This window comes from Curcuma longa, chromosome 14 (genome assembly GCF_044706935.1).
Source record: "Curcuma longa cultivar G26 ecotype Majalengka, Jawa Barat chromosome 14, ITB_CL_G26_1.1, whole genome shotgun sequence".
In the NCBI taxonomy this organism is placed as follows: Eukaryota; Viridiplantae; Streptophyta; class Magnoliopsida; order Zingiberales; family Zingiberaceae; genus Curcuma; species Curcuma longa.
The window spans coordinates 3,723,460-3,751,459 of record NC_133874.1 but is presented as its reverse complement, the minus strand read 5'-3'; the positions used below and the strand labels follow the sequence as shown (position 1 = coordinate 3,751,459).

The 28,000-nt window shown below is 33.7% G+C and overlaps 1 protein-coding gene across 1 annotated transcript; it reads right to left on the bottom strand.

The window, feature by feature from the left end:
• On the bottom strand, positions 1-28,000 carry LOC141845327 (squalene synthase 3-like). The gene is made up of 13 exons (XM_074733395.1): positions 27,963-28,000; positions 27,318-27,407; positions 16,632-16,707; positions 14,894-14,963; positions 13,587-13,730; positions 13,388-13,492; positions 9,377-9,523; positions 6,762-6,837; positions 3,296-3,384; positions 710-801; positions 594-636; positions 408-510; positions 1-340 (listed from the first exon to the last, which is right to left on the bottom strand). The coding sequence occupies exons 3-12, from the start codon at positions 16,679-16,681 to the stop codon at positions 442-444; spliced, it is 885 nt and encodes a 294-aa protein (XP_074589496.1). The 5' UTR covers positions 16,682-16,707; positions 27,318-27,407; positions 27,963-28,000; the 3' UTR covers positions 1-340; positions 408-441.

Below are 28,000 nucleotides of genomic sequence, written 5' to 3'. Positions count from 1 at the left end.
TTCATCAAGAGAGTCAAGAAGACTCGTTAAGAGATTCTTTACACCAAACCCCTCCCCCAATCAAGGTGGATCTCAATGTGGGGGAGTAGTTGATGGCTTACACAGTAATGCTTGAAGCAAGAATACTAACTTGCTATCTCCAGAACGTAATTGAGTTGATTACGACAGAGCAAACTTACAGAAAATGACAAGAGTTAACCAAACCAAGAACTCATGTTTCATTGAGACATCCCGTCACACTTCCACCACTAGTTCACAAAACTATGGAAACTGCACACATGCTGCAGAGAACATCGAGCTCCTTGATGGTGCCCTCAACATATTCGAATGGAGGAAAATCCTGCATTATTAGTAACCATTACTCAAACATATAGATAAACATACGATATTAGTAAAGATTGTCAGACCTGTAGCTAGTAGTTCCTTCTTTTATGGCATTCATCAATCTACTGATACTTTGCGTCGTGACAAAGAAAATAGCATAGCCGCTAAAAGCACGATAACCATGATCTGCAAAAACATCAAAAAAACATGGAAATCTAGGCTCAAAGCAATAATAGGCATCGTGTGTATAACTACAAAGTGAGGCTCACCAGCAATGAAGTGTAGGATTTCCCATTGTACACATGAAATTTCCTAAAATATCATAGGTTATTAAATGGTCTTCCAGTAAACTATCCCACATAAAAGAGAATGAACAAGAGCAAACCTTTTGTTAAGCAAGCCAGAAGATATGCAACAGGTTTTTACAGCTTGTACACGCTTGCGAGTTAGATTAGCATTTGGGTCATCATCATTAATCTGCATAAACAGTTTTAAATTAGTAAATCTATTGCACAACTGAGAACTGCAATTATAAGCAGATATGTAGCGTATTAAACGTATCTTACAAGCCAATTTTTCATTAGAAATTGAATCTTGTTAGTTAAATTAGAATAGATTTGTAAAAATTTGCTGTCCATGACATTCTAACTAAAAAAAAATGCTTAATTAGGGGAGGGAAGTACTTTAGTTCCCTATAAAAATAAAAGAGACGACAAAATTTGTGCAAACTATAAGAGTATTAAACAAATGAGTTATATCATAAAACTTTGAAAAAGAGTAATAAAAATGACTAAAGAAGGAAATCACAATAACCAAAAATCAATTTGGATTTATACTTGGAAGGTTTACAATAGAAGCTATACATCTTAGACAATTAAAATATTGAGAACAGAAACAAGACTTACATATGATATTTGTCGACTTAGGAAAAGCTTATGATAGAGTTTCAAAAAAAATTATATGAAAAATTTTAGAAAAAAGAAGTGTTAGCATAACGTATATTGAACTAATTATAGATATGTATGAGGATGTAATAACAAGAGTAAAGACTTCAAGCGAATTAATCAAAATGTTTCCCATAAAGATAGGATTACATCAAGGATCAACTCCAAGTCTCTATCTTTTTACATCAATCATAAACAAATTCACTGGACACATCCAAGATACAAATGTGATGCATGTTATTTGCATATAATATTATTTTAATAGATGAGACATGTGAAGGAGTAAATGTTAAACTCAAATCTTGACGGGAAATGCTGGAAGTGAAAGATTTTAGATATAAGAGTAAAGATAGAATATATAAAATTTAAATTTAGCACTATTAAATGTAATAAGATAATTGTTAAGATAGGAGATGACAAACTATCTGTAACTGAAAGTTTTAAATATTTAGAATTATTTTTCCAAAAGGATTTGTAAAAATGTCTTGCATAGAATACAAGCAGGATAGTTAAAATAAAGGAGAGTGTTAGGTGTTCTTTGTGATCGTAAAGTACCTCTAAAACTTAAAGGAAAATTTTATAAAACAGTGATTAAACCTACTATGTTATATGGAGTTGAATGCTATGACTCAAGCACATGAATAAAAGATAAGAGTTGCAGAGATGGGGATGTCAAGATGGATATGTAGACATACAAGGATGGACAGGATGGAAAATGAAAATATTAGACAGAAAATCAGGGTTACACTTATTAAGGAAAAATTTCAATAGACACGTTTAAGATGGTACGAACATATACTTAGACGACCAATAAATACTCCAGTCAAGACGATGTGAAACTATCATACATATGCAAATCAAACGAGGAAAAGTAGGATAAAAAGAAACTTGGTTAGCAACAATAAAATAAGATAAAATTTATTTAAATATAAATGATAATATAGTAGGGGATAGAGCTCAATGGCATAGAATACATATAGTTAATCCCATCTAGTGGGATAAGACTTAATTGTTGTTGTTGCTTACCATGACATTCTAGCTCAATTACAAAAAGGTTAGAAAAGTTTAAGTTTAGTGTAGTTTGATCAAATTGTGGTTAGAACAAGTTGAGTTAGCCCGCATTGGATTTAGTTTGGTCGATGTTGGAGAGGTGGGAATGTCTTCGGTTCAACTCACGCATGCCATATGTGCCTCACCGAAGATGGATTTGATGGGTTGAATGATTTGGATATGGGGATGAGCTATAGTGGAGATTTGGATAGTACTCTTTAGGAAGAAATTTAGTTGAAATCTTAGATTGCTTTTACTACGCAACAATGAAATGGAGCGAAAACAGCTTGAGATCATAAATGTAATGTAATGGAATAATACATTTCATTCCTTTATTTCACTGCAATATATAACTAGTGGAATAATTCGTTCTATATTTAACATGTTTTGTTCATCTAATTTAATTTACTTGATTGATTTGATTTACTTGCTCCATCTAGTCTATTTCAAAGTGCCTAATTTGCCTGGATCATTTGACACACTTGGAGTAGTTGATCCACCCATCTAATTGGCTTGGTGGATCTACTCAACATTCTAGATCATTTGAGTCATTAATCTATCTAACTGGATCGACTCAACTTACTTGACCAATCAACTTATTTGCCCATTTTGACTGCACAACTTTTTCTTACAAATAAAATTTGCTTACCCTTTGTGCAGACTTAACGTGGTTTTTAAGAACATAAATTATTTGTTCACAAGAAACATATTCAACTTCAAAAAAATTTACTATCAATTTTTTTGCTTCTCTATATAATAAAATTTATTTATATATGGGAGATGCTTGATATTCCCCAAAAACCTGGGGAAAAAACAAGCCTTAAATGTAACAGGAACTGAATACTTTTCTAAATAATATCAGTTCTGTATGATTAGGGGCAAATGCTATCTATGTGCTATGCAAACTTATCCATTTAGATGTACAAGATGCTATCGACAATGTCAAATAATGATTCTGCATAAAAGAAAATTACTACCTTAGATTCCAACAAAGAAGAAAATTCAAAAAAGACACCATATACATCTGCCATAGTATTTGTCTGGTCAATAACCCTAGCTGTTAGTCCTGGAAAAAAATTATCAGATTGCACAAGAAACAAGATATCAGTGATATTAAAATGCACTTATAGCTAATCGCTTGGATAAGAAATACTTTAATCATCCAGAGTAATAAAATGGTCAAAATGCCCAATGCATATGAGAAGACTAGGAATATGCTGTTAAGTGTTGACTAGTGAGATGAAATTTTCATAATAGAATTAGTACCTAAAGATTCGATCACAAACACCATAAATTGTTGCATAATTCATCAATTCCATAAAACATCAAGTTAAATTGCCATCTGTAACAAACTTTGCACATAAAAAAAGGATAAAATATATATATATAAACTAGAATACACAAATCAAAAGGTCAGGAGGGTTAGTACTAGTGCACATCAACTGTAACAAACCCTGAATAGTTGTGAACCCAACCTTCCTTTTAGTTGCTTACCAGTGGTAACCACATTGTTTACATTTTAGTTTGTATTTGACATGGATCTATTGAAGGAGTGGAATTGAGTACATTGTGATTAATTGCATTTAACATTCCCCCCATTAAAACTTAAATTAGTTGGTCATTCCTTCTGAGGCCAAATGCAATGAAATAGGAATGAGAATGAGAACCAAATGAAGATATTCAGTGGAATAATCTAATTCTTTGTTGAATGCATTAATAGAATGGTATAACAAGTGCAATGACTAATTCTATGGTTGGGCCATCTAACCAATTTGACAAAGCTTGATCCACCCAGCCTAATATGTATAGCCCATTTGGCCTAGCGTATCAAATGTAACTAGTCTTATCCAATTTGCTTGGTTTATCCGCCTGACTTGTGTTGTTATCCAATTCACTTGATTCACTTGGTCGCCTAGCCAATCTAATTAGTCTCCTTGGCCACCTAACCTACATAATTCTCTAATCACATAGTCAGCCTAGACAGCCTATGCATTCAACAAGCCCAATTCATCTTAATCCACCAAACATGCCTACACAATCTACCTAATTTGCCCAATTGTCTGCCACACCTGATTTGTCCTAATTCATCCAATTCACCTAGCATGTCCAGCTTGGGCTATCTTGTCAAGATAGCTCAACTTGCTCGACTCATTTAGCCGACTCAACTTGTGTTATCAAGCAAACTACTCTTGCTTGTCAAGCTCACTTGACCTATTTGACTCACCAAACTCACTTGACCTATATGGATTGGTAATGATTAACATCATCCTAGTAGTTGGTTGGTGTAAATTAGTCTCAATTTCTCCAACTTGACGTCACAAGGCTTGTCAATGTCACCTAGCCATGAACAACATATTTTTTAAAAAATATAAAGTTCAATTTGGGTAAAATTCAAATGGAACAAGAAAATAAATAATTAAACTGGATATAGATGATATTGTTCATCTTTTCAAAATAAAATCCTTTAGTCATTTTCTTTAGTAACATATTTAGGTGTCATAGCATTGAACAATTCATTGCTAAAATGTAGTATAGTGTTGCAAGAAAATCTAAAATCAAAGAAATTTTAATATTCGTGAGCAATTAGGCATACCTTTATTGATGATAATAGCGACAAAAAATAAATTGAGATGATATTGGCATGTTCAAAATAACTTTATTTTAGAAGAGTAGAATTTTTTAGAGTGGAAGCAGCAAGGGAATAAGAAAGATCAAAGAAAATTATAATTAATCTAATAACAAATAACTTGATTAATTTGAATAACATTAAGGATATGCATAGAGCATAATGGAGTATCAAATCCATGAAGCTGACACCACTTGATGATAAGGAATTGTTAATATATAACTAGGCATTGATGAGAACAGGCTATCAAAAAGAATTGCCTTTTTAACTCTTAATGTATGGTTGTTTCTAGTTAGCCACCTTTTGAATATTTAATAATGCATTTCCAGTCTGTCAGGAAACCATCCATGCACTAATAAATGAGTAAAGCATTCACACACTAACATAGTCAAAAGCTCTTTGAATATATAATTTTTATCATAATCAAATATTCATTTTGAAGTCTGGCTGCATAGAGCTCCATTGACAACCATATACATTAAGGCTGCGTTTGTTTCTGGAGACAGGGACACAAATACAGAGACAGAAATCATATTTCTGTCTCCGCCCCCGTTTGATTTTGAGAGACAGAGACAGAAATAGGATTTTTGTCTCCGTCTCAGATAGAATTTCTGTCCATTTTCAAACTGGGGACACTGAAATGGAGACGGAGACAGAATTTCTACTCATCTCCGTTTCCGGCACCGTCACGCCGTCGTCCGGTCACCGCCGACGGAGACCATTGTAAATGCGTCCCTGTCTCTACTGTCTCTGTATTTCTGTATTTCTGTCTCTGTATTTCTGTATTTCTTAAACCAAACGCAGCCTAAGTGCCTAGAGAATTACAATAAGTTAGATCATGGACCTATGATATAACATAACACTGAATGATTTTCTTATGAATGTGGATGTGGATGCTTATGTTGGATGATGATTTTATAGCAGATGAACCTTTTAGCTTATCAGGATGAATTTTGGGCCATTTTTAGCAGTTACATCGGCTTTATTACCTTGACCTTAAAAGATTATGTCAGTAAGTGTGATGTGTTGAATGTTGCATGTTCGAGTTATCTTTGGTAGTCATGCACTTGTTAGAGTATACACAGGCACCATTAGAATGGGAGAGTAGGGGTTTGCACCTAGAGGAGAGGACCCAATCATACTCATTAGTTGGTGTTTCGTGGTTAGCAGTAAAATGAAGTTTCATTTTAATGGTAATTCAGTTTAACGTGTAGTTTATCATATATCAATTCATCATGCTGCCAGTGGCTTGTCTTGCTCAGTTTTTGTCTGCATACTCTCTTTCTATTGCCACTTCTAAGCCACAAGAAGGTGATTATGATTTTTGTGGGTTAAGGGCAAATCCATACTATGAGAATGCTTGGAATTTTACAAATTCTATTTGTTCGTGCTTCTTGTATTTAGTTGAGTGGTGCGACTTTAGAATAGATTATGAAATTCAAATTCTATATTCAACCTTATAGTTTAGTTAGTTTTTTTTTTTTTTTTTTTGCCTTGCAAGTGCCAAAGAAATAAATGTGGGGCTGTCATGGGTGCCTATAGAAACCCATTTGGAGCATGACAATATAGCATCATGAAAAAATAACTCCATGACAAAGTATAAGCAAGCATAAGGAAAATCTGGGAAAAGGCATTTTCAACCAGAAATCCAGAAGTATTTTCTTTTTCACAAGCCTGCTGTGAAGAAAGAAATATTTGTGAGGTAAACTGATCCAATTGATGTGAATGAACCTTAGAAAAGACATCACAAGGAAATCGTGAAGTGTCATCCAAAACAACATTAATCCAGTCAAAAGATTTTGACAAAGATTTCTTACCCCTTCTCATCTTAACGACTCCTCTGAAAACCTGCTCGTTATTATAGCATAAAGCTAGTGTTCCAATGGCCATAATCTGTTTTGTGAAAGCATTAAGTCAGTAGAATAGTAAATACCATAACATTTAAATGGGCTTCAAGGGAAGCAGCACAACGAGAGATATACCACATAGTAGACAAAATGAAATATGAAACAACAAATTGCAATGTCCCAACAATTTGGAATTGGCTAAATACATCTTACCCAACAACTAAGCTCTATGTATCTCTACAGCTGGTACCTTAAGCATTTAGAACATTTTAATTATGCTGAACTTGCTTTCATTTCCTTCTGGCACATACAGATTTAATTGATCAGCATGCCAAACTACCAATTCTACTAGTAATCTTTGAACATATTTGTGCCATGCAATTTGAAAATGTCTATGCGGTCCAAGGTTTAAAGAATGAGTTCAATAATAGTTTCATTCCTGATCAAAAAGATACCATATCTATGCGGAACACAAATCAGCATGAGCACAAGTCAGCGTGCTGACATAGTGCAGGATGGAGGAAAAGGAAGTGGAGGGTAAGGAAGAATTTGAGGAAAAATAACAGGAACATATATCTGTCATCGCTGCCTCTGTGACTAGGGTTCAATTGATTTTACTTAAGAAGTTTCTTGCCCATCCTTTTCAGCTGTTGGGTACACATGCAAAACCTTCCTTCATGCTAGTCATTCAGATCAATGCCACAGAGTTGCAACCACATTAAATTCTTCCCTGGCATAGTGTTGACATGTTGATGATTTTCACATCCTGGCATGCACTCCAAACAATGTGTCAAGGACAAGATAAAAGATCTAGAACAATTGATACTTCCTTAACCTATCTCATTCTCATTTGGATACATCTTTTATCCTTTCTAGTAATGCTGTATATTCATCAAAATACTTTCGAGTATCCTACGCTAGCAATTTTTATCACTTTACTTCTACCACTTTAACCTATAAGGTGCTAATTCACAAGGTCTAAAATACCATTTATTGCAGAGCTTCAATTTCAAATCATAACAGTATCGTTTTGGTCATGCCGTATCAACACTCAGCATGCTTCAATACACTTTAAGCATAACGAGATCAACTCAAATACTTTTAAACCTTATATTCTCCTTCCATTTAACTTGTTTAACACTAAATATAAACTACATCAATTATAAAATCAATTGATTAAAATTGTGGAACAAATAAAATATAACAAATATCTCAATCAATAATTAGACCTTTCTAACATCAAATTGAAGTATCATGCATTACATGAGAGCAATGGTTCTTTCAATATTGTACTGAGATTATTCTTATAAATTTTCAAACCATGTTAAATAATCAACCTACTAGATTTGGTAATGTAATTAATTTCTGTATGTTCATAAATATATCATGTTTGACCATTGAGATTTGGACTGGAAGTACCACATTTAAAACTGGTATAGGTATGGTAAGGAAATGGGTATATCTCAATTTCTCCATCTGTGACATCACTCATCTTAACTATTGTCAATACTCATGCATCATTCCTCTTTGCTATTGTAAGTACTCTTGGTTGATGCATCTCCTCTTTTACTAAGAAGATTCTCGCCCTTTCTAGGTGTCTCTGAAGGGTTCATGTGCCAATGGGCTAGCAGAAGAATAAGTTGCTCTTGCGATGACTAGCACAAAATTAAAAAAAATGCTCAACGCCAAGGTTTAAAGTTTCCTTCCGAGCTAAGATTTCTATCCCTAACCATAACAAAGTAGTTTTAGTGTCATGTCAACGAGCCAACACATGGTGTTGATGATAAAGAGGAAGAAATAAAAAGGTAGAGTTACCACAGGTTTGTCATCTGTCAGAACGAAAAGGAGAGCTCATCTTGTTGATTGGAAGAGAAAACCATGTGCCCAATCAGGATAAGGGAATTAGGGTAAATTTTAATGAGTTTATGGATTTACCAGTTCATGAAAGGGTTAATAAAATGGGTTAGGGTATTAATCTTTTAGGTTGATAACAACTTCGCCCTAAGATCACTTGATTCAGAGTTGTTCTGCAGTAGTCAGCGATGAGTGACAATGGACGCAAGCAGCAAACAGACTCATCCATGTCAACTCTATTTCGGTCTCTATGCGCATGCAAAATGCAATGTTTGCCAGTGTCAACAGATGCAAAATGGGGTTTCAAACCATGGTTATTATGTATAAATTCAAATTTATTTGCTGACTATTTAAGCCAAATGTTTAAGTGATTCAAGAAAGGACTCCTTTATATGTTTATATTCGTAAGGAATTGACCTCATCCTCATGTGTTTGCAGACACAAGGGACTGTGTTATAGCATAGCACACCATGTGAAACAAAGTAACTGACTTAAGTTATAATGTTTTATTTACTATCACCTAAATTCAAACACCTCCCAGTATTCCTTGTTGAATTTGTTCCACACACTATTAACAAAGAAAAATCGTACTGCAACAAGAATCACTAAAACCAATTACACAGTATCCAAATGAATTTAGTGATGGAATTGGTCAAGGGAGAAAAAATATCACTTATATGATTTTTAACAAATGTACTAAAGAACTTGAGAATTAAAAAGTTCTGAGATACCTGTGGAATGGCACAAAACCGGAAAATTGAGGGATCTTTTAGTGAAGACATATAACTCAGACAATCTTCTATATGCATCAAAGCATTAGTAACCAAGTCATTCAAGCATCGTACTGCCTTTGTCGAGTTCTCAGCATATTTGAAATCCTGGAAGCCAAAACGAGTGAGGGTTAACCATCAAAGAATGAAAACTACTTTGAAGCATTATACTAAAGTGAACCTCTAATATTGGTACGGGAAAATAAATATTCAATTAGCAATTGAGCCTGGAATCCAAAACAGAAAGCACTAGTTTGCCCAATGAAACAAAAAGAAAGAGCACCATGTTCAGTTCAGAAACTTATTATTGAAGATATGCTTTTTATAGTAGCTAGAAATAAGTCACTGTAATAAGGAAAAGTAATTCTATTAATTTTATTTTAAAATTGACATGGAAGCATCATTACACCGAAGAAAGTTTTAGCCCTTAACAGATTAAGTGACGGCCTAACAGGAGTATAATACTAGAACTTGATTGACTGATCTGAATTTACCAGTAAAAAAAATTCATGGTTTGAAATTTTAATTTACCACTTGAAGATCATTAAGTAAACCACCCAACTTCATGATTTTCACCTGTGTACTTGGACTAAGTGATATACCCTAAATTCTCAATAAAATTTCACTGTCTTTCATAAAAGATATCATACATATCAAATATATGGATTACCAGCGGTCACCAGGTACAAGAACTGGAGCTTGACCACTGTTGAATCTGCTGTAGCACATATTTCAGTCACAACAATGATGTCCATGTTAGTTATAACTGAATGGACAAGACCATGATGCCACTCACAGAACCCTTAGATATCAAGTGAGATCCATGTCAAGCAAGAAGTAGAAGTTCAATCATATAATGTTGATCTGCTACAACTGGACAAGGCCGACCCACATTAGCCTCAATTTCCCCTTTTACTGCAACAAAAGTTTGATTGCTATAACCTGGAATTTAGTACGTGTTTGATTAAATTGAACCTAAAATTTGAATTATGATATGATTGGAATTGTTTAAGGTCAAATTTAGATGATAGATATTGAAGGAAAAGGAAATCCCGCTAAGCTTGAGCAATTGAAGGTCAATCATATCTAAGTGGGATAAGGTAGATCAATCTTTCTTCTCTTTGATCCATGGTTCAGTTTTAGTTGTTGATCTCTTCCATTGACACATATAATGATTTCCTAAAGAATTTAATAATTGTTGTATAGATCAGATTGATTTAAATTAAGTTCAAATCAGACCTAGAATCAAGGTCTGAAATTTTGAGCTTAGCCAAGGTTTTGGTCCTTGGGCAACTCAATAAATTCTGCTAGTGCCAAGTGTCAGAGATCTGTCGAAGCTGAACACCATAATAGGAGCTCAGGGAGCGGTCGCATGCCTTACGGTAGCTCACAGCACTAGTGCAAAAGTCTTGAGAGTTCATGATTTCTTTGCCAACCTTGAGCAAAGCTGTCATTGTTGCTAGAAGCTTCATCATCATCTTAGTAGTCTTTAGAACTAACCTCCATCATCATAAGGTATCATTGGGTAGGGTTTTGCTGTCCCAAGCTTGTTCCATTTAGTTGACGAAAGAGATGCTTCACCATTGCTAATTGACACAAATCAAATTTTAATCCTTGCCTAAAATTTCATGTATGGTTTAAATGAATTTATCTAAGGTAAGATTTGGCTAATGATGGTTGACAGAAAAGGAAAATAGTATGTGCTTGAGCAGTCCAATAAATCTTTTTTGACTGAGATAGACCTAACTTTCTTCTATTTGATCTATCAGTTTTAGTTGTTCCTCTCTTCCTTTGATATACTCCTTAAGGGTTTGGTATTCATTACATTTATTAATTGGCACATTGTAATCAAAATCAGTCAATTACCCATACAAATTGCCCAAGTTGGATTAGTATCCATAAAGAAGAAGCTCCAATTTTTCCTGAGAAGTTAGGCATCTTATAAAGATAGGCAAAAAAGTTAAGGAAAATCTAGTGATTAAAAAATTAGCCCAAAACGAACTAAATTTCACTATCAAAAAACAATGGACTTAGTTGAAAATTGTTCAAACTGGACTATATATGATACCATATAAGCTATATATATATATATATGGCAGTATATATATATATATATATATATATTTGTTAATTATGTTAGCTATTAATTAGCTATATTAACTTCCTTCCTAATTGTAGATAGTTTCTTAAGACAAGTTTAATTTCCTAAGATAGATTTCTAGTCTTGTATATAAATATACATCATCTTTAATAAAGTGATATATTCTTTTTCTACCTCAAATAACAACTACCAACTCAAGAATCACTAATTAAACCTTATAATCACTCTAAATTGACGACCAATTAGAATAATGCTTCATTTACATAATTTGTTGTGATAATCAAAATAAAATCTTCCAAATTTTTAATTTAAAAAGATAAGAAATTAAAATTTCCTAATCAAAACATAAAAAGAAATAAATTTCATTAACAGGGTTGAAATCTTAAGCTAGGTCGATGTTTCAGTCTTTGACATGAATAATATTGTTTTGGTATCATGTCAACATTTCAAGTATGGTGTCGATGATAAACTAAAGGTAAAAGGAGGAAAGAGATGAAGAAAAACATAAAGATAAGACAATATATAGTTAAGCTCAATGTTTGCTTTCCATTTGGAATGCTATAATTTGAACATTATGTTATACGGAGACAAGCAACAAAAAAAAAACCAATTCCCTCCAAAAAAAAAACTACATTTACATAATTTCTTGTGACTAATCAAAATAAAATCTTCCACGTTCTGATTTTTTTTGAAAAAAAATAAAAGTTTAGCACTTCCAAATCAAAACTGCACCATCAACTCGATACATGACTTGCAAGTAAACTTGTAGCAGACCAATAGGTTATCTATAAGGAAGTCAATGATATGTAAACACCTGCCCTTCTAATGATATTGTATGTCAAGATAACCTAAATGAGTAAGTATTGCATGTACACAAGCTATCAAAGATGTTGGTACAGATGGCTGTATGTCATCTATCCATCAGGTCAAGGTCAAGCTGAGTGCTTGGGCATTCACTAGGCAACCTAAACACAAAACAAGGAATTAGGATAATTCAGGTCATTTGTACATGCAAAAGGAATGGGTGATCAATAATGACAAGGTTAAATAAAGGAATGATGTGAATATATGAATATGAAGAGACAAGAACAACCTAATACAACAGGACATTAGATTCCATCTCTCACTACTCCAAGCCAAGCTACCACTATGGTTTCGAGTCATCTTATAGAAATCAAATGAATCAGAGCAGTTCATATGCATACCCTTAACAAGTGCTCCTAGCAATCCTGATGCCATTGTGCCCTCATTATGTTGGTCATGCCAATCTTAAATGAGATGAGAGGATCAAACAGTTGCAAAATACTTACATGTTTAGGAAAAAAGCAGAGAAAATCTGCTTGTGGATGCCTATGTGAATAAACTAACACTTGTTTGTTTGTATCTTAAAGATACTATGATTATCCACCAATGATAGATATGAACTTCAGAAATACAGTGTAAACATACAGTTGGTGAATGTATTAGATCAGAGAAGTAGATTAGGGACAGATAAAACAGGGCTAAAAACAAACATAAGAATTTGTGGGGTAATTCTTGTTGGAATTGACAATTTTTAATAACAGGAAAGTGTCTAATCAGTAGATAAAAATTTCTTTGTATTGTAGAAATTAAATAGGTTCACCTTTTGTCAAATAGGTTGTAGCCAATATTTAAAGTATCTAATTTCTAATAGACATTAAAGCACTTGTAAATAGTTCAATATGCAAATATACAAAGAAGAATTAGATGCACATGTGTTAGTATTTCCACATCCCCTAATGTGTGTATTTGTATTTTACTTGAGAATTTTAAATTTCTTTGATAGACGAATATGATGCAAGTTAAAACCAAACTTATGGAAGTAACAAGAGCAAGTACTCAAAATCAACCTCAAGCTTGTCAGCATACTTGCTCCAAATTTCACGAGGCCAAAACATACGAGACTTTGGAATCTCATTTATATCCTCCAAATAATCTCGAATAATGTTTGTTTTCTGCATTTTGAAAAAGGAATATACTATGAGAAAGTAAAGCTCCAAGATCTTAACTAATTAAACATTACCATTGCCTAATAGGTTCGACATAAACCTGCAAAAACAAACCCATTGAGTTTGACAAGTTATCAGAAGCAAGATCTTCTGAACCTGAAGCATGAAAGAGCTTAGACAATCCAAGCCCAACTAATCCTGCTACATAGTGACAATATTCATCATAATCATCGACTGTTTCTACCTGCGCAGAGGCATAAACAATAAAGTAATATTACTATTTAGCAGAGCAATTGTATTCGATAGTTAGTTGTCTGTACTACACATGTAACATTTTCAGGGGTCCTTATATTTGGAATCTCAATCTTGAAACTATACAAGGCATATTAGCTTATACATATTGGTCAATGATGCAACATCAAAAGAATTTATGAAATGGTTTAACCTAGCCATATAAGTGATCTAATTCAATAGCATGGCGATCCATATCAAACCCAGATAGACCAGTGTCATACAGATGTACACTATGATTAGTCCTGTAGTTTGAGATGGCTAGGGAGCATAAAACCTATGGCTGAATTTGGAATTCAAACATTTGGTGCAAGCATCCAAATGCTATTATACACATTCCCATGTTATGGACCAATTCTTTTTGCTTTTTTTTTTAAATTCTAGAGCATGTTTTTATTTGATTAAATGATTTTCTTGATTATTCTAAGCTAGATTATTTTAATTTACATTTGAGGGGCAAATTTATGAAGAGATCTAAGGGTGAATATAGCCGACCCCACTTAGTGGGATAAGGCTTGGTTGTTGTTGGTTGTTGTTGTATCTAAGGGTGAATATGTGAATCCTTGAAACTTGGATTTGAGGGGATTGAGTTTAATTAAATTGAAGAGTCTAACCCATAGGAAATAATTAAGTTACAAGAGAAAAATTATCTCAAACGTGATCAATTGTGACATATGACACATGAATTATAGTAACAAAACAAATTTGTTTTCCACTAAATGGTAAGTCATGACAATTTGCAATACTTATGTCTAATATTAAGAATTTATAAATAACTGATTTTTGACAAAGTGTATTGGAAATTAGGGTTACCTGCCTCGTTTAATATGATAAGCAACTTAAAGATGAATTTCCACAAAAAAAAAAACACTTAGTCAAATATCAAAGACAATACTTGTCAATTAGAAAGAGTAAAATAAGATGCTAAAAGTAATCTAGCATCAACTTGGAGTTTGCTATATATACTACTATAAGTCTCCCTACAATATTGAGATGGGGCTTGTGTGGCAAATTACATAATAAAGGCATAATAGGTATCTGTGTGCTGTATATAATGGAAGTTTGTTAAAGTTAAAGCGTGCTGGGAGATTGTATAGTTGTGTTGAAGTTTCATACCTCCTTGCATATGAACTTTGCCATCCCGGCACCCATTCTCTTGGTAATATCTTCAATTGCCTCTTGATAACTGGATGCCATAATGCAATAGAACTTGTCACATCAAAACAAGGTTTATTTAACTTCAATGAAATAACATCTTAACTATATAGAATTGTTTTGACTTCTAGAAAACAGATGAGATTTTTAACAGATGCAAAAGCTTATACCAAATTCTTAAAGAATGCATTAGCTAGTTATTACATTGGAACCAGGCAATAGAAACATTAGCTAACTATTATTTTAATAATTATCTAAACACCAAAAGGATAAAATAGAACTGAAACATCAGTAAGTGGTCATCATTATTCAGGCAGATTGCATCCATGTCATAATGAAAAAATAGAAAAACATCAGTTAAGCATGCAGCTTCAACGCATGCAGCATGACAACATGCACAATCAAACATTTACACCTACGATCAATCTTAGAAACCAGAGGCAGACCTGAAATGTATGAAAGGTAAACAGTGAAGGATATGCATCTTGTTTGCATGGTTAATGTTAGATTAGCATTAAAGGTATTTGCTAAATTAGTTTAAACTTGAATCAAACTATGGACATGTAGATGCAGTTTTGTATTGGTTTTGACAAATCATCTAACTGATACATGAAAATGGGACAGAAATCAGCAGGCATAAGCTGGTGAAACAATAAATTTAAGTGCCACAATCATAACCCTTGATCAGTCAAGTAAGAATGCAGTAATACAGTGAACTGGGCTACATTTAATCCTTGTCATGAAGAACAACTTAAACAAAAATCAATTGATATGATAGGCTTCCACTCTATGAGATATTGAATCTTATCAGGAAATTTTAAGTGTATGATTGTTTGTTACAGACATACCTTCAAGCACCACTATGTAATGGTATAGATACGACTTTTAAAAGGTCGAATTACTATACTAACGTGAATAATTTGTTTGGTTTATCAGGAAAGAGAAAGAAAGCAACATATAAAGAGATGAGATCAACTTTTGCTCTATAGTGTTTAACAGAACAAGGGACAGAAGTCTCGATTGTTCTATTGGGATTTTTGCAATCCAATCACCATTTACTTCTCCATTTTCAGTCATCGTAGTTAAACACAACCTGACATAGTAGAGGTTTCAAACTTGAAAAATCAACCTTTCTGAATCAGTCAACTGAAAATTCGACTTGGCGTCAATAGTTATCTGTGAAGATTATGTTGTTTGGACTAAATAGCCCATGTCCATACATGCTAAAATCAGCATGCTAGGAGTGCCTCATGAATCACTTCACAGGGACGATACATATATATATGGCATTTTAAAAATTCCTCACAACAATGCAATTCGATTATACTATTCTTAATATCACATGCATAAAAGTTGCATTGCAATTCAGATTTCCATAATTGCTAATGATAATTACATCCTGAACCAAAACATTATTCAAGGAGTACATTATTGCACAAATAGCACTGACAAAAAAACTCAATCAATTTAGTATTCCCACTTCATCAATTTCCCTGATACTCATTCCTATATTTTACATTTCCAAAACAAAACCTGTTGTGAGGTTGTTATTTGTTGACTATAACAACATGATAAACGGTAGAATGATAACGAAATTAAAGCAATCAGTTTTTTTGATGGAACATTTTGAAAGAAATAAGTCTTGACAACATTTTACTTTTTATCTAACTCATTCAAATAAATACTAAGACAACAGGACCTTCTGTCAAGCTCTAGGAAAGCAGATGAGATGAGATGAAATTTGTCCATCAGAACTTTGTATTCCTTTGTACCACCTATAAGAAGGCCAGCATGTTAGCAAGAATACCATATTTTGTAATAGATCCATCTATTTTTGAGAAAAATTTACTAGGGCACTATCTATTGTAATCTTTCAGAATATCCAGTGATATATTCATCAAGTCAAAACCAAAGCCACATAATTAAATCAGTCTTTGGACTTTGATATAGATCTAGTACATGAAATGATAATCATCCCACATGAAGCAATGTATAAGGACCTAGCATATAGTCTTTATGGGTAAATGTATACCATTTGTCACATAGATTGTTTGTGTACTTTTTGATTCTTTGTGTACTTTTTTTTATCAACTATAACAATGAAAAATTAGGAAACATAGTTGCTACACAATTAAATTAGAGAGAGAGAGAATGTTTAGAGCTCTCAATTGTGGAAAGTGAAAAAAAGCAAAATGGTCAAAACGTATTGTTCTGGCAGATTAATACCATTCGACACAGATAATGCTCCTTCCTCCTTCAACCTCTAATCCATCACTAGCACCATGCAATGAAATGTCGACATGATTCTAAAATGATATCATTCTAGTCAAAGATCGAAATTCCAATATGGCTCATGATTTTAAACCTTGTCATCAAACCAAAGATATTAAGAGAAAGGTAGAGTTTTAGAGGGAAGTTAGAGGAAAATGCAAGAGAATTTTTTTTTAATTGAGAGAGGAAAGAAAAAATAACTTGTAACAAAATTATTGTCCCTCCTTCTTGAGGAACTATTGTTGCTTTCATGATTACCATAGAAAGGGTATATGATACTATTCAAATACTAACAGAAATATATATTTATGAAAGGGGAAGTTCAAATGCACAGATATTTCAGAGACATGACATACTTATATAGAAATATTGGATTCTTTAAAAATATATATGATTACTCAAATTAATAATAATAGGACATACGGATTCAAGTTCAACAAGCTTACTATTGGTTTGGTTCTCATGAATAGTTTATTTTCTGTTTTTTGATGAATTATAATGGAATAACTGATGAATTATAATGGAATAACTATTCTATGAATGAACCTAGAATATCAATTCTAATGGAATTGTCATTGCCACTTAATCCTTCTTTGAAATTCCTTGAAAAATTAAGTAATATTGATTCCATATATTGGAATTATTATTTCATAAATTAAACTAAGGAAAACATATTCATATATGTTGTTCCTATTACATTTCAAACCCTAGCAAAATTCTTTGTAAATTCCCTGTTATATCTTAGGTTCAGATTCTCGAATCGTGTTAAAGTTTCAATCTTTTAACAAACATTTGGTATCATGTTGCCATTCTGATGCATGGTGCTAGTGGCGAATTGAAGAGTGAAGGAGAAAAAAGATTAAACAAAAGGAAGGGTGCATTGAATGTGCTAAGTAGTATCAAGTATCAAAAATTTATCAGAATGATACGTTTTGACTATTTCACTTAAAACAAGATTTCAATGCCTAGGATTTAATTAACTAAATCTCAAGTTACTTGAGACTAAACTAAAATTCACTTAGGATTTTAGTCAACACATTGGAATTAAATATCACCAATTCACTTAGACTAAGTTGATGCACCAATAATTGGTTGGCTTTGAATTAGGTTTCATTCGGTTATGATTTCTATTAAATTGGAGTTCATTTGAGGTGAAACCATCTTAAACTAGTTGTTGTTAACCCTAGATATAATTTCAAGTTAACAATTTCTCGCTCCTTTACTCATAATGTCCCCCTCACTCATTGTTAGATTCCTCCTCCTCCTCCTTATTGCAAAGTACAAGAACGAAAGCCATCCGACTACTTACAAGAGACTTTTTCCAAGACTTCCATCTCCCCATCACAATTTAGAGCAATCTTTTGATTCTGATAATGACAGACTAGCACTATGCAACTTAAAGTTAACCAAGATCAGAGATACAAACTCTGACCTTAAGGGCTACCAAAAGTTGGACCCAAAAATTAGGCAACGAACCATCTAGATAAAAATGTGTAAATGTCTAACTCTCATTAATTGACACAACCACACTGTCAAGTGTCAGAAAGAGCCACCCAAAGCAATCATTACTTGAAAATAATACATTCAAGATGTCCCAGACAAACAAATGCACTGAAGATTAAAGAAATCATATAGAATGACACAAAAACTAATTCAACTAAAGGCATGACATGTAGACCCGACAATGGTTCTGAACTGCTAGTTCAATGTTTCAAAAAATCTTGACCTTTAACATTAACCTTCAAAGGTGGTTACGGTTCACGGTTCAGACCCGCCAATTATAGTTTGGTTCATGGTTCACGACGGTTTAAGATTGTCATTTATATTTTAATTTTTAAAAAAAATAATTTAGAAATTTAGAAAAATAAAAAAAATAAAGATTTGAACTTACTTAAATTGCCTATGTATCCCTTTAAAGTATTGGGGATTTAAAACTCACGTAATTTACTTACCTTTGTAGCATTATTACCATAGAAAGTGGTGTTATTTAGCATTTCTCATTCCTATAGTGGTAGTTCGTTTGGTATTAAAATTTTCTATTTCGTCATCTGAAAGTTACATTCCTTATAATTTTTTTTGCAGTTCTCGTCCAATCATTAGATAGTGCTTGAACTTCCAACGAGTCGGGAGCCTAAATAGATCATTTTCATTCATAATATTACCTCTAAAACTAAATATTTGTTCTACAGTGATGGTTGACATCAAATAAGTTAGAATCTTCTTTGCTATGATAGAAAGAATGGAATGATTGTAGGTCTTCCATTACCACCATCGTAAAATATTAAAATCTGACTCGCTATCATTTTCATTGAAATCAAAGGAAATCGTAAAATAATTCTCAAGTTTCAACCTCTTGAATGTTATTGTTTTATAATTATCTTCACTCTTACAATTATAATGTATCATAAATCACTTGACCTTGCACTTGCACTTGATACCAATGATTTTTTTTATTCTAAAGTGTGATGATATATATATATATATATATATCCCTTGGCAAATTTTAGTCAATTTTATATTTTAATCAATTTTATCTTTTAAGTAATAGTATCTTTAAATCAATTTTATATTTTCAGTAATAGTATTCACTATATAAATAATACAATTTTATTATTGAACAAATTATATCTCTTGGCAAATTATTATTGAATATATCATACAAGTAAACAATTTATTTAAATTCAGTAAGTTAGATGTTTGATGGATAAAAAAGATAGAATAAGACCAATGAGTGGCCTACTAAGAGAGCTAAATGGGATTAACAAATTGAATAAGTTAAAGGTGGAATAGTACTACATTAGAAAATTTAAAGTAAATGGGTTGAAAAATTGGCTCCAATAGAAAGGTGGAATAGTCTCACATTGAAAAATTAAAGGCAAATGGGTTGTTTATATCAGATCACAGCATTAAGACCATTAAAATGTCATAAATATTATTAAATGACATAAAAAAATCTAAAATTGGTTTAGAAAAATGATCCAATGATTTTTAAAAAAATATCATGGTTTGAACCAGTGGTTTAAACTATCGATTTGCGGTTTCAACCTATTGAACCGGGTCAATGGATAACCAGCCCGCTGACCGATTATGGTCGAGGGTCAAATCCAGTTTGGACACAACCTGTGGGTAGGTCTAATGACATGGACAGCCTAATCATGCCCAAGATCCAAGATTCAACTAATAAAGATAGAAACCTAACTAGCTTCCTCTTGTTTCTTTTTCTTTAAGGTACATTGACTTAAGCATTCAAGTGTAATCACATTGGACACATTCCCAACATCTCTTTCTAATGTTTGCCTTCTACAGGGCACGAATTGCTAACATCCTTTCTCTTACGACAAATAAAGTACCTTCTGAGTTCAGTGATAGCTATCAAGGTGAATGTCTTTAGCATCAGAACACTCACAATCAAGACTTATTGTAGGCTTTGTAGCATAACTATTGCCACTGAGTCCTTGTGGAAAGGCTACAAATGATCTTATAAAGACAACAACAAAATTGTGCTCTCTTTGCAAGGTATATGTGACAATTTTTGGCAAAGCACATCAAAGTGCCTTATCATGGCATTGGTAGCGAGAATTTCGCGGATCTAAGCTGTAATTGACACTTTCGTGTAAGTAAAAGTTCATCCATTTCTCACTGTTGTTCATAGCTTAATTGGTGTTGTAGCGCTTAGGTTGAGGGTTTTTGGATTAAGGTGATCAGTAAGAATTTGCGAGATATAATGTCTATGATTCTTGCAGTGGCTTGGTCCTTCTATTGGTAACATTCTCGATGCTCATCCATTCCTCACAATTCTTCATAGCTTATATTGGTGTTGATAGAGCTTAGGTTGAGTTTTCTTGGTGTAGAGTTGATTGCTAAGAATTTGCAAGATTGAATGTCTAAGATTCAGTCAAAACCTTTGTCCATCGATTGGTGATGCACTCTTGATGTTAAAAATGGGTAATGGCATTATTGCATTTCCTATCAGTGTGTATGGAAGGATGCCTTTGATTGTATCATGTTAGGTTGAAGCAACAACAACTCCCTCCCATTTTGGTGATGATGAGGCTTCACTCTTTGACATTTTTCCCTTCTCTGATCTAATATCCAGGTGGGATTCCTTCCCTCACTTCGTTAGATTGTGGTTTGATCATTTATTTTGGTATTTGATTAATTTAGTTTAGTTGCTACTCCTGAGTGTTGACTATGGTTACTATATGTACAGCACAATATATTCACAAAATTTAGGTTCCTTTCTCTTCTTACTTCTTCCTTTTTGTAGAATCATTGGATATTTTTGTAAACTTTATCAAATAATTCATGTCGCTAAACTTCCTACATCTCATATTTCTTATTTTATAGTTATTAAATGATATGTTCTCTCCTTTCCTCCATCTTCCTTTTAGTCTTCAGCATAAACTAATTTTTATAATTATGGTCAAGATTAAAACTGAGTTAGAAAAGAAGCATCATATGACAGTCTTATAACATAAATATTAAGTGTAGGAAGATTTACTGACACAAAAGACTTTACAAAGTTGAGAAAAAGATCTGGCAATTTAAAAGAAATTGAACAAGAAAGAATAGCAAAGACAATCCATTGTACTGCCACTTATAGTTGTCAACAACCAAAAAAATAAAGAGTCCACTTCCTCAACTTACTTGAAGGACTACAACAAATTGAAAGAATGTTTACATGGATCAAAATCAGTAAAAATTACAAATTAAAGGCACAACGTGCTACAAGAGGATCGAAGTAGCAAAAAATATATTTATTTGTGAAATTTGACAAGTATAGAACTATGTATCAATTTTACCCAAAATTACATGGCCTCTTACGATACAAATAACATAAGTGAGAGAGCATAGAATATCTCCAGAGGCTCTAAGGAATACAACAGAGGGGTCAACTTTGAATTTGGATAGTATAGGTCCATGTAACAGTTTTGAATAAAACTGTTATATAAGCTCTTAGGACTCCAACAACAGATGGCATATGCCACTTCAAAGGCTCCTTAAAAGATAACAAAGCAGTCAACTTTAAAATTTGGCATCTAATTTGATGTAGCATAGCTAAAATTCTTATATGAATCTAAATTGGTCAAAATTAGAAGAAGAAAAAATCTTTAAGCTGTAGATAACACAACAAAGGAGTTATTTTTTGATTTACGACAATTTCACAGCCATGTAGAAGTTTTACCCAAGACTAACACATGGCCGTCTAAGACTCAAACAACATCAAACAAGTCAATAGGTTCCAAGAAGCACAATAGAGGATCCATGTAGTAGGTTTGGCCAAAACTATAGCATGCTCCTAAACTGCTCTCAAATTGAAAACTGATGATATAAAATGACTAAAGTGCCAAGGAGCACAAAGGCATGCTTGTTTGTGAAATTTGACCAATATGGGCATCTATAGCATTTTTTCCTAGACCTATAAAAAATTACAAATAAATTAAATGTGATCAGTAAGAGGGCCCAAAACTACAATTTATCTCAAGGTTCCATGTTTAAGTCAATCTTGCACTATCTAACAATATTAAATGGACCTCTAAGGCTCCAAAAATAGAATGGCTACATGAGCTTCAAAGAATGTAAACACTAAATAACGGGCAAAGTATCCTAAATAGTAAAGCTTAAAACTCAAAGTAAACCCTAAAATTAAAAACAAAAAAAAACTCTAAGCATTGTGTACCAACCTTTAATGGAATGTTCACGATGACTGAAGGGTAGGGAATAAGTCAGAGAAATGTACCGAAAATAGAGAAGTTAAATGCTCTCCATTTTGTATTAACCATGGATTGTTCATGGAGATTAGAAGGGAAGAGAACAAGTCAAAGAAAGGTTCCCAAATAGAGAAGTTAAGTGCAAGAGCAATGCTAGATATAGCAATTTGAGCGAGGCATCCACCTGTTGGGCTTCCAATTTGGCTTTTAGGGCAAGCAACTGGGTGTGGGTGTGGGTGTGGGTGTGTTGTGGTTTGGGTGGGTGGGTTTAGAAGGGTATTGTTTTTTGGTAGGAAAGAGCACACAGGGCACACCCTTTTGATGATAAATGAAAATTAGGTGTCCCTTTGACGATTCGGTAAAAAAAGAACACTTATGATTTTTGTGCAAGATTCTATATATTATGCTAGCTAATCCATAGGATTAATTTTATGATCATTCATATATGTCAGAACACTTATGATTTTGTGCAAGATTCTATATATTATGCTAGCTAATCCATAGGATTAATTTTATGATCATTCATATATGTCAGTTGTATGTAGTAAGTTGAATGTTGGTTAGGGTCGAGTCAAACATTTTTTTTTTGTTTGGAGATTTGAGTTGTGATTTTTAAGGCTTTAGATTATTCGCTTCTAGCAACATTATAGCATTAAGGTGTTATATATCGTTGGGCTTTCATATATTATCATATTATAGACCCAAGATGTAGTTTATTGACGCAATTGGGGATAGTTTGCCAATAGCATGCTTAAATGATTGTAAAATGAGTGTGTATGTGATAGACAACATATTTTGGTTGTTGGATGGCAATCATACCTATGCTTAAACAAGCACAATGTACCTCTCCACAATGTGAGAGTGCAAGCAGAAACCCACTAATCTTTCACTCGTAACTTGATGATTAATATGTGAAATGTAAGATACTAACAACTAAGGTTCAAAATCTCGAGCTGTGCTAAAATTTCAATCTGAAATGATTCTATTTTGGTATCATGTCGATGTTTCGATACATATCGAAATTCTATACCACTCAGCATAAATAATGTATTCTTCCTTTACTTCATCTCTTTCCTCCTTCAACCTCCAATCTATCATCAGTATTATGCATCGGAGCATCGGCACAATATCAGAATAGTATCTTTCTGGTCAAAGATAAAATATAGCTGTTAGAATATTTAGGGATAAATATTCTTATTTTCTTTATAGAATAATTTTTTCCTAGAATAGGTCCTTATACTCATGTATAAATAGGGACCTATGTCTTGTAATATCCCAAGGTATTCCATAATATTTTACATGGTATCAGAGCGCCAGAGGATTTAGGTTTATCCGCCTAACCCTAATTCTTTCTCCTCTCTCTCTTCGCCGCCGCCTCCCGCGTCTCGACCCACACGCGCATCTCTTCCTCCCAGCTTGTCTTTCCAGCAAGCGACGCGCCGTCTCCTCCGTCAGCAGCAACACGCCATCTCCGCCGCCTCCTCCGGCCGCGCTTTCCGTCGCGCGCGAAACCAGCCGCCTCCTCCGGTCGCGCGCGAAACCATCGGCGTTTTAATTTTCTCCGTCTGTTCGTTTGGATCCGTCGCTAGGGTTTCCGTCTCCTTCGCATCGAGGAAGACGCACGTGGCTTCCTGTGCTCGGGCTCGGGATCACGAGAAGTAGCACATCTCCTGGTGCAGCAACGACATCGCCTTCTGCTCTTCGCTGTCCCTTAATCTGCTGCGTTGTCCATTAATCTGCTGCTCTCCCCTTCTTGTGGGTGTTGCAAGCAAAGGCGGCAGCAGCTCTTTGCTCTTGGCTGTCCCTTGCAGTGGACAGAAGCCTGAAGGCAAACAGAACAGCAAAAAAAAAAAAACTGCAGCAGCAATCTGTTTATAGCTCCTCTCACGAGCAACTTTGAAGTCCTCCAGATTGAAAATAGCAGAAAACTCTTCGTTTTGTGCCTGAATTTGAAGCAACAATTGCTCCTGGGCGTCAATATTCTGAGCAATTTCTCCACATATCTAATCATACTTGGATATCTCTTTCCTAAAGAGATCTTCTTGTGATCCAGACGGATAAACCTAAACCCTTTCGCTCTGATACCATGTAAAATATTATGGAATTATATTCAGGATATTACAAGACATAAGTCCCTATTTATATATGAAGATAGGGACTTATTCTAAGAAAAATTATTCTATAAAGAAAAGACAGATTAAAATAATATTTATCCCTAAATATTCTAACAAATATTAAATGGACCTCTAAGGCTCCAAAAATAGAATGACTACATGAGCTTCAAAGAATGTAAACACTAAATAACGGGCAAAGTATCCTAAATAGTAAAGCTTAAAACTCAAAGTAAACCCTAAAATTAAAAACAAAAAAAAACTCTAAGCATTGTGTACCAACCTTTAATGGGTTGTTCACGATGACTGAAGGGTAGGGAATAAGTCAGAGAAATGTACCGAAAATAGAGAAGTTAAATGCTCTCCATTTTGTATTAACCATGGATTGTTCATGGAGATTAGAAGGGAAGAGAACAAGTCAAAGAAAGGTTCCCAAATAGAGAAGTTAAGTGCAAGAGCAATGCTAGATATAGCAATTTGAGCGAGGCATCCACCTGTTGGGCTTCCAATTTGGCTTTTAGGGCAAGCAACTGGGTGTGGGTGTGGGTGTGGGTGTGGGTGTGGGTGTGGGTGTGGGTGTGTTGTGGTTTGGGTGGGTGGGTTTAGAAGGGTATTGTTTTTTGGTAGGAAAGAGCACACAGGGCACACCCTTTTGATGATAAATCAAAATTAGGTGTCCCTTTGACGATTCGGTAAAAAAAGAACACTTATGATTTTTGTGCAAGATTCTATATATTATGCTAGCTAATCCATAGGATTAATTTTATGATCATTCATATATGTCAGAACACTTATGATTTTGTGCAAGATTCTATATATTATGCTAGCTAATCCATAGGATTAATTTTATGATCATTCATATATGTCAGTTGTATGTAGTAAGTTGAATGTTGGTTAGGGTCGAGTCAAACATTTTTTTTTGTTTGGAGATTTGAGTTGTGATTTTTAAGGCTTTAGATTATTCGCTTCTAGCAACATTATAGCATTAAGGTGTTATATATCGTTGGGCTTTCATATATTGCCATATTATAGACCCAAGATGTAGTTTATTGACGCAATTGGGGATAGTTTGCCAATAGCATGCTTAAATGATTGTAAAATGAGTGTATGTGATAGACAACATATTTTGGTTGTTGGATGGCAATCATACCTATGCTTAAACAAGCACAATGTACCTCTCCACAATGTGAGAGTGCAAGCAGAAACCCACTAATCTTTCACTCGTAACTTGATGATTAATATGTGAAATGTAAGATACTAACAACTAAGGTTCAAAATCTCAAGCTGTGCCAAAATTTCAATCTGAAATGATTCTATTTTGGTATCATGTCGATGTTTCGATACATATCGAAATTCAATACCACTCAGCACAAATAATGTATTCTTCCTTTACTTTATCTCTTTCCTCCTTCAACCTCCAATCTATCATCAGCATTATGCATCGGAGCATCGGCACAATATCAGAATAGTATCTTTCTGGTCAAAGACAAAATATAGCATTGCTCAAGATTTTGAATCTTGGTGTCGAGTGGTATCAAATTTCGATGATTTACCAGAACGATACATTTCGATTGTTTCATCTGGCATGGTATGAGATTTCAAATCATGCTAACAACGAGTGTCTATTCCATTTATTCTTAGTGTGTGTTACTTCATTACAAGAGCAACATTGATGCTTGGAGTGGAGGTCGTTGATATGATATATTGTCATTGTGTTGTCTTAATGCATGATGAAATATTTCCATCATGTTTGAGTTAACTCATGTTTCTTGAGTTGGCACATCATAATTTTATTCACATTTTTTAGCTGATAGCATATCTTTCTCACATTCACATTATTATATTTTCCTATCTGTATTTGCTGGCTAACAACCCTTCTGTTTTGCCTCAGTTTCAATTAAGGTTGTCAGTTCAATGCTCTAGGATTCCATAAGACAAGGTGGTTATTGTTCAAGGTGTGAATTAGCTTATTATTGCTGCCTGATACTAGTGTAGGCATATCTATCTTTGGTTAGATTGAGCTCAGATGGAGCATAATAATTCCATTCCTGTGAACCAAACGTACAGCTAGCATTTATGTAGCATCCTACATACAGCATTGACTGAATTGTAAACCACAAATATGTTTCATTTGGAAAGCAAGTTGACAGTTTAATTTATGATTAAAAGAAACAACCACCAAATCAACTACCCACAGATTGTGCATAGTTGAACCTCAGTCAATTATGAATACAATTCAAGCAATGATGCAAGTTATATAAAAAATGAGCATTCAAGTAATAGATGGCTTACATGAAAAATGCCATTCCCTATCGTATATGTGACGGTAAAAGCTCTGCAAAATCGGTACTTTGATATCAGAAGGTATACTTGTATCATCCTCTGAAATTTATTAATGAAAGGATTAGATGAAACTTATCCGGTTACTCAGGTAATAGAAAAATCAATAAAAAAAAATCTCAGCATTCCATGTATCCAGTACGACATGGGAGCATGTCTTTAAGGCTAATTGTATGGCATGATAAAAATTGAAGAAAGAAAATAATGGTGCTTACAATACAAAGCTGCTGAAAATCAATCGTGATCCATATAATATTCAAGATTGAGTACAAAATACCATAAAAAACTGACGCGACAAGAAAATCAATTTGTATATTAAGAGAATTTAGAAATGCTAGCAGACTGCGTTTCTTCCATCCATTCATTGCCTAGTTTCAATGTGCTCCCAGAGAGTTTAATAAGGAGGAAAAGAAGAGTGAAAAAAGGAAGAGCAGAGAACAAAATGAAATCTAGCAGGAATTGGGAAGAAACAGTGTGGTTTTCATTTCAACCTAGAAAAACAACTGAAACCCTCAGGAAAACTAACAAAAATGAATACAAACAAACCTTAAATTTATTGTTAAGTTTAAGTAATAACATAAAGGGATAAGAGCTGACCAACTGTATCTAGGGCTCTGAGAACCAGGTAGAAAACG